This window comes from Onthophagus taurus, chromosome 7, assembly GCF_036711975.1.
Source record: "Onthophagus taurus isolate NC chromosome 7, IU_Otau_3.0, whole genome shotgun sequence".
Taxonomy (NCBI): Eukaryota; Metazoa; Arthropoda; class Insecta; order Coleoptera; family Scarabaeidae; genus Onthophagus; species Onthophagus taurus.
In genome coordinates, this window is record NC_091972.1 from 15981247 (window position 1) to 15997628 (window position 16382).

The window sequence follows — 16382 nt, forward strand, 5'->3', positions numbered from 1 at the left end:
AGAAATTGTAGATAAATTAAGAAATTAATAAAACTATTTTCAAGTTCTATTCACAGTTTATTAAAGCAAAATGTCGATTAATATAAATAAATTAAACTAGCTCTAATAACTTAAAAAATTATTGTAGTTTGATCTTTCTTCGTTTCTTTCCTAAAACTAAAACTACTCGACCAATCAACCATTTAAACAAAAACCATAAAATCACAAATAAAACAGCTAAAATTATTAAAGAAAATCCAATAACATCCAATAAATAATATTGATACCATTCCAATTTAACAGCATCACTTCTTAAATGTTCCGCTCCATTGTGTCTTATAACATATTCGATCCAATATATGGCAGTGTCCAAAGCTGATAATGGTCTATCTATAAATTTCTTAGAAATTTCTTCCGCTTTATCTTTAAAATTTTTCCCCAACAATGTATTAACGACTTTCGAAAACGATTTATTTGTAATTTTATTGAATTCGATCCCCAAAGCGATCCCTTTAGCAACGTTATTATTAATATTAAGGAATTGATCGGCGAAAATCGGAATTCCTAAGACGGGAACTCCGCAGTAATTAGCTTCTTGCGTTCCTAACATTCCACCATGACTAATGAACAGCTTGGTATTCGGATGACATAAAATTCCAAGTTGAGGCATCCATTTTTCAAATTGTACGTTTGACGGAATTTCTAATTCTTTCGGAAATAAATCTTTATCGGCTTTCCATAAAATTTTATAATCCTCGAGCGCTTTAAATGTTTCGAAAATCGATTTTAAAATGTGTTCCGGTAACGTTTCTGTCATTATCATCGATCCGAAACTTAAATAAATTATTTTTGTGGAATTCAATAATGTTTCGAAATGCTAGAAATACAAAAAAAATTATAAATTTTTGTTATAATAAATATTTATGTATTAAGGGCGTAATGAAGGAGTTTGTGGCCCGTGGCGTGACATAACGATGCCTTAAAAAAAAATCACCCGACTGGACATAAATTTGATTAATTACCGATGGCAAAGAAAAATCCTTTTCTATATGAATTCCAGCTATTTCAACGAAATTCGGGACTAACGGTCTTGATTGTTGAATACTGAAGTGGCTATTAACTAAAACCAAGCTGACATTCTTTGAAATGTCTTTAATCGATGATGAGATTTTATTTCCAAAGAAATCTTCAGCGATTTTTTCGATGGATTGTTGATGTATGTGATAACTATAACGAATAATTTATTAAATTTGCAACATAAATAATAAAAAATTTACCTAAATTTTGTAGTTAACAGCAAAATGCTGTTCCAAAATCGTTGAAAAAAATTCATTTGTGGCTCGAACGACGAAAAATAATTAGGAATATAAGCCGGATTATCAGGTAAAGCCATTCTATCACTAACCCAAGGTAAATTAACGCTTGTTGTAATAGCCACTATGGGAACTTTAAAAACATCCCCAAAACCATACATGCAATCACCCGCTGTTACTTGAGTAATCATTAAATCATAACGTTTTGTTGAATTTAAAAGATCTCTAGCTTGTTGGGAATTTAAAAGTGCCTCGCACATTTCAACTCCTGCAATTTTATATATAACGTTTATGTTTTCATAAAAATTAGTGTTCTTTAATTCTTCAATTTTAATGTTGTTGGTTTTTATTTCCATTACACCTTCTAAACTTATATCATTATATCTGAAAATTAAAAAAGTTTTAATTAATTAGAAATTAAAAAAGAAAAAATTACCTTTTGTGCGATTTTTTTAATGGAAAATGACTCATAACATCAACTTCATGTCCACGATCTGCCAAGTTTTTTAAAATTGGCTTAAACACAGTAAAATGACTTTTTCCTGGATAAGGTAGAATTGCTAATATATTGGCATTTTCGATAATTTTGAAATAATTTATTATTAAAAAAGTTATTAAAGCAAACTTCATTGTTACGGTTTCGATTCACAGTTTATATGTTGAGTTGAGGGAAATTTCATTATATAGTATTTCTTTTATTTCTCATCCTTGTCTATTAACATACATATTTACTACGTTATTTCTAGAATTTAATTTAATTTATTATAGTTGTAGTGGTACAATAAATTTCAAACGAACTATTGAAAAATATTAAATTTTATAATATGAGGGATAGTAATTTCTTTCTTTGTGCAAGAATTATTTAAACATTTTTTCATTGATAAAGTTGATAAAACAAAATGGTAAACACGTGGAGTACGTGGTATTTGTTATTGACACTTTAAAACCAGGAGGTCACGGTACAAAGAAAAAACAAGAAATAACTTGATACTGTTTTGAGGTGTACGTTAAGAATTTTTGAATTATAGACATTCGTTTAGAAAATAAAATATTTAAAATTACTTTTTAACTTGAGTATATTATCTAGAAATAAGAGAAATAGTTTAAACGTTTCAGAAAACGATTAGGAGAAAAATATGACAAAAAATACAAGCTCTTTATTATTGATTAATGAGCGCAGAAAGGAAAAATCTTTATGAAATATAAAATTTTCCCATAAATCATTTTTTTGCGTAGAAAATTAAAATTAGTTTTTAACATATCTTTAAAGAAATAATAAATGATTAAAAATTGTTTTGTGAAGAATACACATTATGAATTATTTAGTAATTAATAGACCTATTAAGTGCGACTCAATTCTTTCGTATATCGAATTTAAATGCGACGATTTAATGATTAAACGATTTAAACTTTTTTCGTTTATCTTCAAATTAAATCGGAAAATATTTAAAATTTTAAATAAAATAAAATAGTTGGCATTAAGTAATAATTGTTATAATCCTCAAACATTCATTAATAATAATAATATAATTCATTTCTTACTGATTTGGAGAAACCAATTTTTTCCATTAACCATATTTCTAACAAAGATCAAATTCAATCACCTATGCGAAGTTAGTCCCCAATTTTTCTACCTCCCAATTAAGATAGGATTTTAAAACTTCTTTTTAATGTTTTGAATAGCATCAGAATGATGTTAACTACAATTGCATCGAATTTTCATGTTTTCGAATTTTTCTCGATATTTTTGCATTTGAGAGCAAAAGTGTAAAAGAGCAATATTGTTAATAATAAAGTTTGCTACAACTTATATACCAAATCTTTTTTTCTAAAACGATTCGAATGCCGTTCTCTAGCTTCAGAATGATGTAAAAGCATGATTTTATCGGTTTTCACCTCTTCGAATTTTTCTCGATATTTAAGCACCTGAGGACAAAAGTGTAAAAGAGCAATATTACTAAAAATAAACTTTGCTACAACTTTTATACTAAAACATTCTGCATTCCGTGGTCTACCAACAGTAATATGTAATCCACAATTTCATCAAATTCTAACCTATTCGAATTTTTCTCGATATTTATGCATCTGAGAACAAAAGTGTAAAAGAGCAATATTGCTAAGTATAAAGTTTGCTACAACTTTTATACTAAAACTTTTTTTCTAAAACGTTCCGAATTCCATGCTTTATTAACTTCACGATATAAAGCTGATTTCATCGAATTTTCACCTTTTCGATTTTTTCTAGATATTTATGCAGCTGAGAGCAAAAGTGTAAGAGAACAATATTGTTAAGAATAAAGTTTGCTACAACTTTTATTCTAACACTTTTTGCTAAAACATTCTTAATGCTGTGCTCTACTATCAACAAGGCGTAAAGTTAAGATTTCATCTAATTTTCACCTTTTCGATTTTTGTTCGATATTTATGCATTTAAGAGCAAAAATGTAAAAGAGCAATATTGTTAAGAATAAAGTTGGCTACAACTTTTATACTAAAACTTTTGTTCTAAAACGTTCTCTATTCCGTGCTTTACTAACAAGAAGATGTAACACCACTATTTCATCAGATTTTCACCTTTTCGATTTTTGCTCGATATTTATGCATCTGAGAATAAAAGTGTAAAAGAACAATATTGCTAAGAATAAAGTTTGCTACAACTTTTATACTAAAACTTTTTTTCTAAAACGTTCCGTATTCCGTGCTTTACTAACAACAACATGTAAAACCACGATTTCATCAGATTTACACCTTTTCGATATTTACTCGATATTTATGCATCTGAGAGCAAAAGTGTAAAAGAACAATATTGTTAGAAATAAAGTTTGCTACAACTTTTATACTAAAACTTTTTTTCTAAAACATTCTTAATCTTGTGCTCTACTATCAACAAGGTGTAAAGTTAAGATTTCATCTAATTTTCACCTTTTCTAATTTTTCTCGATATTTATGCAGCTGAGAGCAAAAGTGTAAAAGAACAATATTGTTAAGAACAAAGTTTGCTACAACTTTTATTCTAAAACTTTTTTGCTAAAACGTTTTGAATTCCGTGCTCTACTAACAATAAGATGCAAAACCACGATTTCATCGAATTTTAACCTATTCAATTTTTTTTCGATATTTACGCACCTGAGAGCAAAAGTGTAAAAGAGCAATATTGTTAAGAATAAAGTTTTCTATAACATGTATCCTAAAATTTCTTTTCTAAAACGTTCCGTATTTCTTGCTTTCCTAACAACAAGATGTAAAACTACGATTTCATCAGATTTACACCTTTTCGAATTTTTCTCGATATTTATGCATCTGAGAGCAAAAGTGTAAAAGAACAATATTGTTAAGAATAAAGTTTGCTATAACTTTTATACTAAAACTTTTTTTCTAAAACATTATTAATGCTGTGCTCTACTATCAACAAGGTGTAAAGTTAAGATTTCATCTAATTTTCACCTTTTCGATTTTTTCTAGATATTTATTCAGCTGAGAGCAAAAGTGTAAGAGAACAATATTGTTAAGAATAAAGTTTGCTACAACTTTTATTCTAACACTTTTTGCTAAAACATTCTTAATGTTGTGCTCTACTATCAACAAGGTGTAAAGTTAAGATTTCATCTAATTTTCACCTTTTCGAATTTTTTTCGATATTTATGCAGCTGAGAGCAAAAGTGTAAAAGAACAATATTGTTAAGAATAAAGTTTGCTACAACTTTTATACTAAAACTTTTTTTCTAAAACGTTCCGAATTCCGCACTTTACTAACAACGAGATTAAAGTTATGATTTCATACGATTTTCACCTTTTCGAATTTTTCTCGATATTCATGCATATGAGAGCAAAAGTGTAAAAGTACAATATTGTTAAGAATAAAATTTGCTACAACTTTTATACTAAAACTTTTTTTCTAAAACATTCTTAATGCTGTGCTCTACTATCAACAAGGTGTAAAGTTAAGATTTCATCTAATTTTCACTTTTTCGAATTTTTCTCGATATTCATGCATCTGAGAGCAAAAGTGTAAAAGTACAATATTGTTAAGATTAAAGTTTGCTACAACTTTTATACTAAAACTTTTTTTCTAAAACGTTTCGAATACCGTTTTTTAGCATACGAATGATGTAAAATCACGATTTTATCGAACTTTCACCTTTTCGAATTTTTCTCGATATTTACGGAAGTTTTTACACTTTTGCAATATTGTTGAGAATAAAGTTTGCTTGAACTTTTAGCCCTACTACATACTAGCACCTGCTATAGAAACAATAGAAACATTTATTATTACAATGGGTAGCGTTATTAAAATTTTTTGTAAAATAAAGTGATAGAAACTTATAATTTGTTATTGTTATATTTGTTAACTTATCCTCATTTCTTTATACTTCAATAAATTTCATTCATCATATGTGCAAATTATCTTCTTTATGTTTAATTTCTCCTTTAATTATATTATAGCAACATTTCAGCTCAGGAAAAGCTTTTCACTGGAGTTTTATCCATAAAATTCACTCAATTTTAAGATTTTTTGGGGTCAACAGAAGCATTTCATTGCAATTATGAGAAGTGGCTAACCATTTCTACACAAATCGTGCCAATTTGATGTTGGAAATTTTTATCTCCAGTCTTAATTATTTTGTCCACTACCAAGATTAACAACTTCTAGTGTGTAATTTCTAGAAACGACTGTCGAGAGATTCTATAATTATTAATTCAGGATCTGTAGTTATAAGAACTTGATCAGCAATAGAAGTTAAGAAATCATCAAATACACCAAATTTATATTTTCAAAATTATTTATTATAATCTAAATATTTACATAATATACAAAATAAATAATAGGACATCATAAAGATTTACATAAAATTGATTCTCAAGCCGTTTTAAACTTATGATACAAAAATTTCTTATACAGCGCAATTAAAAATTTAGTACTATAAAATCCTAACATAAACGCTATGACCACCACTGATAAACATATTAACGCAACATCAATCAAAAAATATTGATACCAAGGTAATTCGACGCTATGAGATCTTAAATGATATGCTCCTTTGTGTCTAATAACATATTCGATCCAATAAACAGCAGTATCCAATGGTGATGACGGTCTATCTCTGTAAATGTTTGATACTTCTTCAGCTCGTCTCTTAAAATCGTCTCCTAAAAGTTGTCCAACAGCCATCGAAAAGATTTCTTCGTTAATCTCTTCGAAATTTAATTCTAATCCGGTTCCTTTTGTTGCAACCGTTTTAATGTTTAAAACTTGATCGGCAAAAATTGGAATTCCGAGTATTGGAACGCCACAATAATTAGCTTCTTGAGTGCTCAACATCCCACCATGACTAATAAATAATTTTGTGTTTGGATGGCATAAAATTCCCAGTTGTGGTAACCAAGTTTCAAATTGAATGTTTGACGGTATTTCCAAATTTTTCGGGAACAAATCGCGATTGGCTTTCCATAAAATTTTTAATGGTAATTTTTTAAAGGTATTAAAAATCGATTTTAATACATTTTCCGGCAACGTTTCCGTCATTAACATCGACCCAAAACTCATATAAATAACACCGTTAGTTGAATCATTTAAAATTTTCGAAAAATAATCGTTTAATTGAACATTTCCATCGATATGAACACCAGCTACTTCAATAAAATTAGGAACAGCCGGTCGTGGTTGTTGTATACTAAAGTGGCTATTTGTTATCACCAAACTAGTATTTTTAGCAATCTCTTTTAAATGCGGTATCCCTTCACCAAAATGCTTTATAATAATTCTATTCGCTTCTTCTTGGAAATAATCAAAACTCATTTTATACAACATTAAAGCTAAAGTGTTCCATAAACGTTGTTTTAGAGTCATTTTTGTGCCGGCTGTCATATAATTATGAGGAATGTAAGAAGGATTGTCTGGAATCCCGATTAAATCGCTGCTCCATGGTTGATTCACGGTGGTGCTTATTGTAATTAAAGGTATTCGAAAAATTCCAGCGAATACGTTCAAGCAATCAGATGGCATTAAATGTGAGATTAAAACATCGTACTTTTTCGTTGTATTTCGTAAGGCTTGGGCTTCATTTGTTGCAAGAACCGAATCGCACATCATTGTGCCTCCAAAACGGAAAATAAAAATTAAATCGTTGAGGATTCCCTTTGATTTTAAGGTATTTAGGGTTACGTTGTTTGTTAGGATTGGCATGGAACCTTTTAGGCTTATATCATTGTAGCTGGAATGAAGGAAAAATGAATTGAAAAAAATTATTTTCCCAAAAAAGAAATAATTATTAAAACTTACCCAGGAATTGGTTCCTTTTGAGGAAAATGACTCATAACATCAACATCGTGTCCATTTTCAGCTAATCTTTTCACAATGGGGTGAAGCATCATAAAATGGCTTTTGCCGGGGAATGGAAATATCGCCAAAATATTTGCACTCTCATATTTTTGTATTAAAACAAAAAATGAGAAGACCATCAATATAGTTTTCATCTTTAATAATTTTTTTTATTTTGTAACTTTTTAGTAAGTCACTTTACTTCAGTAGAAAGAAAAGAAACTGATACCGATCATGATTTTGCTCCTGGTTTATATATTAAAAAATAATGAAAGATATGATAATAATTTATGGGGGAGTAAAATAATTGAAATTGTAACATTCGCGGAGCGTAATTATTTCAATAATTTAAAAACAACGCGCATTTGTTTCCGTTTAATCGAATGTACGGAAACGAAGGTCAATGCGGAAAGTGATATTACAAAATAGCGTAAAAAAATATAAAATCACGTTTCGCTTTGATGGTGTTTGCTTTGATTTGTGCCACCATAAACAACATGTTTACTACGTTTCCGCGAACAAGAAATATAATTTCATTATGACATCAAAAAAAACCAATAATAGTAAGAAAAATGTTTTTAGTTATGTTTATTAATAATCCATATTTATTTAATTTTTTTTTAGATAAAGAATATTTGAGGTTTTTATTGAATAAAATTGATCACCTTTTATCGTTGGTTCTGGCAACGACAGGAGATGAATGTAAATTACGCTCGTTCCGCTTTCGTGAGCTTCTTGTTCATTTTGATTTCAATTGACTTATTATTAAGGGAAATTGGGGTGCTTTTCTCCGCCCCTACATCATCATCGTTTCTTCGTTTTCCCGTTCAAAATCTCCCTCAAACTCCGCTACCAACCCGTTCTCTCTCTGAAAAGAGAAGGTTGTCGAACAGCTTTTGTAAGCCGATTTAGTCAATTATCCGAATCGTTTTAGTGACTTCATTCGGTTACGATTCTTGTTTTAAGTAAAGAATTTAATCTTAACTTAGATTCACATTTGTTATTTACTTTAAGATTTCTCTGTACTTTTTATATCTTTTCTCAGGTTACTGTTGTATTGAAATAAGAAACTACTAATCAATGTCGAGTATCAATTGTAGTTATAGTTGTAGTACAAATAATATTTAAATATAAATTTGCTGTTTGAATCGCAAATTGGTTAATGCAGAATGGATGTGCTGATGTAAAACCGTTTATTGAAAGGCAAAGCGTAGATATGAAAATGTGTTTGACAGCTGAAGAAAAAGCATAGGGAAGCATAGAAGATGTTTTTATAAACTGTAAGATTGCAAATTTCATGAAAAATCCAAAATTGGGGAAAGATTCGTCACAACCCAAGAATAGGAAACCCATCTACCAAGAAGTCTATAAGCATACTTCTGCTGCAAATACTAAAGTCCAAGACGATGGCTTACCCTCGAAGCATGAATTTGCATTCAGGTAACGTAGAGGATAAGTACAGCAAACTGCGAATGTCAGCAACAAGAACACATTGGAACTTGTGCAGAAAAAAAGTCAGCAGATTAATGAAATGGGTTGCTGGCAAACATGATGGATGCTAATCTGCAGGGAAACATAATAAAAACAAACCAAACGATGGATTTACATAAAAAAAAGTATAATCAGCTGCAGTAATCAATTAGAAAGTGATAGATAATGTGAGAATGTAAAAAAACACTCTTCTAGAAATTGAAGTCCTTAACTAATTGTAAGCGCTGTTTATCACAAACCTAAGAAGATTACCAAATCCCAAGATGGTATTCAAATCAATTTGAAAATCTAGTTAAACAATAAGAAAGCCAAGAAGACGTAGTTAATTCTGCACTTAATGACATCCCGGCAACATATCTACAAGGATTCAAAATTTCGGTAGAAGAAATTAGAATGGACGGACTAAATCCACAAAGGCACTAGAAATAAACGGTATACCAAGCCAGGCATAGAAGATGTTTCCCGAAATCATAAGATTGCAACTCATGAAGTTAATGAAATAATGAATTGAAGAAAACCTCGCAGAAAGCGTAAAGATAAAGGGGAAAAATACATATCTTGAGGTCAAAGGAGTTACAACCTAAAATAGGGATAATAGAATCCTTATTACCGTAGTAAACGTTTTGTAAGAAGTCGTAATAACATGAAGAAATACTATATCATGAACGCAAACATTCAGAAAGCAGTGGATAAGAAAGAATTGTGTACTTGAACTGATGTGAAGAATCATGCAAGTTTAATTCTTACTTCAATCTTTAAAAAATCGTTAGCATTTGCACATTGACAGTCACAATGATCGTGTAGAATCGCCTTAAGATTCCAGAATGATCAATTTATTTTGTATAAAATTATAAAAATCGCCTTTTGACCCACTACCAATGTAAACACATTCAAAACTGATTTAAACAATTCAAAAGCGAAAGGTACATCGAAGCCAAACGTCCGTATGTTAATTAACTAATTTTTTTCAAACCGTTCCTGAGTTGTAAAACTAGAAAACCACTTGTCTCGCAGATTCTTCCCTCAACAAGGCCTTCCCTAAGGATCTCTCCTCTCCCCGACACTCTACAACGTGTTTTGCTGCGATATTTATAATGACAACCCAAATACTTTTTATTTCAACTCTACGCTGACGACATCACTTTGGTGACACACGGCGCAAACATCGGATTCGCAGTTCAAAAGTTGCAGTCGGTCCATTTCTTCCCATCCATGCTCCTTCTCCCACCGTAACTGTCCAATCCATGGTCATATCTTCCTTTCCAAACTTCAAATAACTCTGAATTTCGATTGACAGAAGGTTAAAGTTTTCCGACCATGCCATCAAGTTGAACTAAGAAAAAACCAAATTCAAACCTAGATTATTCCGGTCAGAAAGACTATGGTTGATAACCCTTTTGGGCCAACGTTCAGCGCAGTGACCAACCCAACCTAAATAAATAGTGATCCCTCTCTCTCTCTCTCTCGCCTTTTGATTTGATGTTTGTTGATGATTAATGGCAAAAAGTTGTTTTCTCCAATACGGTTACAAATTAAGATATCTAACTATATGAGGTTTTAAAGCAACGTTTGAGATTAGATTATACCAAATTATAAAAATCCACGATGACCAATTTATTTTGTACAACATTTTAAATATCGCCTTTTTAATAATTTGATGTAGTTAACGCAAAAAACATTTTCCCCAAAGTTATCAAAATTACTCCCAAACTAACACCAACCCAAATCACATAAACCTAAATTCAATCAACCCGAAATAAATAAGGTTCTCTAAATTGGGTTGGGTTTGCTAATGATACCAAAGAAAAAAACGTGTAAGTAGTGGAGAAAAATATTACGCATGTAATTTGTTTATTAAGAATCAAAAAGACATAATCCATAACCGGATTTAGCGTAGTTATAACCTTTCTTAGTTAAAAATTGTAAAAAAAAGAACAAAATATAAAGATTTTTGAATTTTTTTGCTAAAATATATCATAATGAAAATCATTAATGATGGAGAATAATATTTAGTGTAGAACTTATTTCCAATGAACCAAGAAGGCACAATTCATAATCAGATTTTGCTCAGTTACAACCTAAATCAAGTTAGAACTATAAACAAAAAACACAAAATACATTATTACCAGATTAGTATAATCTAAACAAATATTTTGTATATACCTAATTTGTTAAGAACCATATTTTAACCAATTATAACCATATTCTGATCAAAAAGATGTTTTCGTTGTTAAAGTCAATAATGAAAAACTATAAGCAATGGAGACAAATCTGTTACATTTAATTTATTTATTAGGAACCAAAATGTGTAATCTATAAGATTAATCTACCATTCGTCGCCTCCTTGTTGCTCATCCTTTATAAAATAAAATCAGATTTCTTCAAGTTCGGTTCCAAACAATGTTGAAATGGCAGGTTTATAAGGAACAGAATAAATTGCCTATTTTCTTAAATACAGGGTGATTCTGAACCTATACGCATAAACTGAGGGATTTACTCGTCCTGACGAATAAAGACTAGTAAAAAATAGACGAATAAAAAATTAGTAGCAAAAGATTTTCTGTTTCATAGATATCCGTGATATTTACTTTCAAATCAAGAAAACATAGAACATTTTAAAATAACATCAGAGCAAGTGTTCGTTATTTCCCACATTTTCTATCAATTCGACTCCCCGAATCCACGATCTCACACTAGCGCGGCCTAAACCAGGGTGTTGACGGATTGTCTGGGCAGCAGCATATATCTGATTTTGCAATATTTGCTGAGTATTAACTTCTGTGGCGTACACTATGCTTTTTAAGTGACCCGAAAGGTATAAGTCAAGAGGATTGAAGCCGGGCTATCACTGTGGCCAAGCCATTGGACCATCTCGACCTATCCATCTTCAGGAAACACATCATCAAGATGTCGCCGATTATATCGGATATCTAGGAAACTAAAAAACTTTTACTACAATTTTTTCATCTATTAGTCATTATTTGTCCTTAGGAATAAATCCCTCAGTTTATGCGTATAGGTTGAGAATCACCCTGTATATCTGCTTCTTTTCAAGATTGCACTGTTTTCTTAGCACACGCCTCATTTGACCTAATTGCTTCTAACTTACGTCTTATATGGTAAAATCGTTAACTTTGCGCCCAATTAACTTTTAAGTACTTTATTTGTGTCTGATAGGCAAGTGCTATCCTCGTTAGTTCTCGTAACAGATTCTTGAACACAAGGCTGAACAAAGATAAGAACGCAAGGATCCGACGTTATGGAAGACCAGTAGTGTTATCTAAGCAGTTCAAGAGTTGCATCTTATTCCAGCATCTCACGCTGGATCTCCAACAAATTTTGTACTGATCCTTCATTGAACCGGCGTGCAATATTTTGGAATTTCTTAAAAACGTAAAACATTTTCTGTCATACGCATTCTTTTAAGTTTAGTTCCCAACAATTTTTTCATATTATAAATTTCGCAACATTTCTTGGTTAAAACCAATTGTTTTTAAAAATGCAGGAGTAAATATGGAAATATACTACGAACTATAACCATTGGAATGAAAAACAGTGAAATAAATTAAAACAAAGACAGATTATGTTGAAAAAAATTGTAAACTATAAAATCTTAAATATTTGAAATCGTAAAAACAACAACAACATTACGGTGTATTCACGATTTGATGATAGTAATTTAGTAATATTTAGATTTTTGCTAATCTATCTAGGAGTGTCTAATCTTTTGTTAGCAGTATCTGCCAGCAATCTAGTCTGCATTAGTAGTGTCTAGTTTGCTTTAACAGTGTCTTCATAACCAGTATTTAGTTATCTGTCAGCAATGTCTAGTCTTCTACAACCAGTATTTAATCTTCTAAAGAGTGGATCGTCTAACGTTTGGAATTTGAGTCAGGTATAAAAAGAAAAGTTATGAGTATTTATTTAAAAGTATGATTTTATTAAAAAGGTGGAACCTTCACATTTAAGAATGAAACACATTATTCATATGTCTGCCACGGCTGGCCCTGCAGTACGTCATTTGATCAACCCAATTTTCATGTACTTTTTCGATTGCTTTGGTTTGAATTTCATAATGGCAACGTCGATTTCATTTCAAGGCCTCAATCGTTTCTGGATGGTTAACCTGAGTACCACATGCGACAATTTTGCACATCAGAGACCGCCTCTTATATGGTAATTACGTGAAGACCAGCAGTGTTCTCTAAGCAGCTCAAGAGTTGCATCTTATTCCAGCATCTCACACCGCATCTCCTGAACTGAAAGTTGAAATAAAATTTTGTACTCCTTCATTGAATCACCATGTAATATTTTCAAAACTCTTAAAAACCTAGTCCATTTGCAGTTATTTAAAATATTTTCATATTATATATAATTTCGCAATATTTCTTGGATAAAATCAATTATTTTTAATAAATGTAGGATGTAATGGAAATATACTACAAACAACAACCATTACTATGTTAACCTTTTTATGCGGAATGAAAAACAATGAAATAAATAAAAACGAAGACAGATTATGTTGAAACGAATTGCAAACAATAAAGTCTTAAATATTTGAAATCGTAAAAACAATAGCGGTGTATTAACGACTTGATAATAACAAATATTATGTGTAAAACGTAAAATGTATAAAAACATTCTTAAATGTTAACGTGAAATAGTTCTTTTTGACGTCATTGAAGCTTCGTTCCGTTTTCTTATCTTCATTATTTTTCTCGGGCGCACATGCCAAAAACAAAACACGTCCTTCAAATCCGAAATTGCGTAACGATGACCCCCGGCTATAAAAGGGGGCGCCACCGCAGGGAGTTAGTAACAGCAGCAGGTAGAAAATCGAAGGGGGGGTCGCCAAAGTCGAAACGAGAGCTGCCTGCAACAGATATGTGGGCAACCGACGTCAGCGCCACCTAGTTCGTTCTCGCAATCGCAGTAATGTCGAAAGCTTGTCCAAGAGGGTGGAACAAACCCCCTACTCTCAAAATCCAAACCATTTCTTAGTTTTCCCAAAATAATTTTATTAATTATATATTTATGTATCGACAATCAATTGTTTATTTTAATTGAATTTAAAAAAAAATTGTTTCTATATCATTTTTATTGTTAAGAGTTGAAATTTAATTCACCCCTTTTAACTAAATAAATCTACTTTTAAGTTTATTGGTCTCTGCAGGGTATTTCTGAATGTATTAAACTAGTTGTTTTAAGACGGATCGTAGTATGCATATCACGTAAGTACGTGTGAATGTCCGAAAGAGGGTGGTTGTGTTTAATAGTAGGTATGGGAAGTTGTTGAGACGACCGTTAGGGGTCAGCCAACAAGAAAAGGCACTACGGTTGATTAGTTCGCGCTGTCGCCGTTGTCGCCCAGCGCTTGATGCATAGCCGCCTCTCGAAATGGGCTATTTGTATGTGCATTTTGATACGGTCCATTTAATCTCCTCGCAAAGGGGTTGGAAAGGGGGTTGATGTTCCTCAAATCCATTCTTAAAAGAACACCATTAAATCGTAATTGTGAAAATGAATTATTCAATATATTTAATTTTTATACGCCCTCCACCCCTCAAAAAAAAAGCACAGCAAGAGAGGGTTGAAATCGAAATACACAAAAAAACTATTCTAGAAAATAAATAAAAGAGCACAATCAAGTGAGCTGTCAAAACCGTAGATAGTACAATAAACGTGAATGCGGGGGGAAATCGTTGGGGGTTTGTATATTCGGTTTTTGTAAAGGGGGGGCCAATAACTGCAGATTAAACTCAATCAGTCGGGCGGGTCGAATCGCGTCTGGCCATGACACGCGTCAAAACGTATAAAACAATCGACGTCGACGACGATGGTGGCGGCGGCGCCGGTGACGTGACCACGCCCCGAACTATCTCTCTTCGGTACACGGCCGAGGTCACACCAGGTGGCGCACGTGTACGTCTGATGACGCAGCAACGGCCATTGTTTTCCCGGACGGGATGCGCCCGGTTGATCCGTAATCACGTGCACTCGACAGACTATCCTCCTACGTAGACGTGTGCTATGTCAAAAGTTTTATTTATCTCCTTTTATTTACTTGTTCAGATTATGTATCAATATTTGTGTAGTGGTTCAATAAAGAAAACTTTTGGAGTCGATAATACACACTACACACATTCATTGTATGTAAACACACAAAATATGTATGTACCTATGTGGTCTTTATAATAACAATACTACAACTTTGTACTAGTAAATAGTTTTTGTGAGGCCTCTCAATAAGTTATTCTCCTGAGAATGGAAGTTGGTAACCCAGCAGCAGATTTCAATAAAAGTCATGGTTCTTGAACAACTTCCTTGGAGGTGATGCGTTATTGTGAGGTTGTTGTGATATTCTTCCCATGAATTATCCAGGACTAGTAAGCTGTTGTAAGTGCCTTCAAACACTCTCATCATCGCAATGTGGTACATTCCCTTGTGTAAATTGAGGCTCAAGAAAACTGAAATCTCGTAACATTTCATGGATAATGGGAATTGCTGAGATCTCATCCTTTATTCCCTCAAAAAATTGGCCAATCCCATCTTCTGCACCGGAACGATTTCATTTTGTAGACAAACAACGATACTATGCTTTTGTGGAAGCCGACCAAAACTTAAGTTAAGGTGCAGAATGTTAACAAAATCGAAACATTGTGCTTATCTAAAAATTCTTAATGAATTAGGGTTGAAAATCCGTCGAGGATCATCATAAAATGGTATTTACAATGGACCCAATAGTATTTAGATTTTTGCAACCAGATCCACACTTCTATTGGCAGTATACAGGATGTTTCCGTACGTCGTGGCATAATTTTAATCACAAATACTAGAATGAAAATGATGACGATTCGTGTAAAAATTTTTAATCCAAACCCATAAATGGTTAAGATATGGGCCTTCAAAGTTAAGAAATTTTCAAACATTTTCTTAAATATTTTCAATATGCTTTGTCTTATAAAGATAAAATTTGGTAAACAAAGCAATTTTATCATGAGAAATCGTTTAAGATCACTTTTGAAAGTATGCAACCACGGGATCAATGCTATACAGGTGTCCACAAAGGTTATTTCCTTAAAACTTTTTTATTATGTCGTTAACCCTTAAAATTTTTAACTGATTCTAAAAGCCTATTTTATTTTAAAATTATTTTTACTCTAAGTAATTTTTGATTAGACGCATCGTTTTAGAGTCATTCACAAAAAGATACAACATCGTCCATGAAATATTGTCATAAATCGTAGGCGCCTATGAAAATAAATCGTAAGTAAAGCAGT

The 16382-nt window shown here is 31.6% G+C and overlaps 1 protein-coding gene across 1 annotated transcript; it reads right to left on the minus strand.

Moving 5' to 3' along the window:
- Positions 1-44: 44 nt before the first annotated feature.
- Positions 45-7839, minus strand: LOC111419923 (uncharacterized). Its single transcript, XM_023052813.2, has 7 exons — positions 7573-7839; positions 6154-7504; positions 3108-3218; positions 1729-1937; positions 1257-1676; positions 1002-1206; positions 45-856 (listed from the first exon to the last, which is right to left on the minus strand). The coding sequence occupies exons 1-7, from the start codon at positions 7764-7766 to the stop codon at positions 119-121; spliced, it is 3228 nt and encodes a 1075-aa protein (XP_022908581.2). The 5' UTR covers positions 7767-7839; the 3' UTR covers positions 45-118.
- Positions 7840-16382: the final 8543 nt, after the last annotated feature.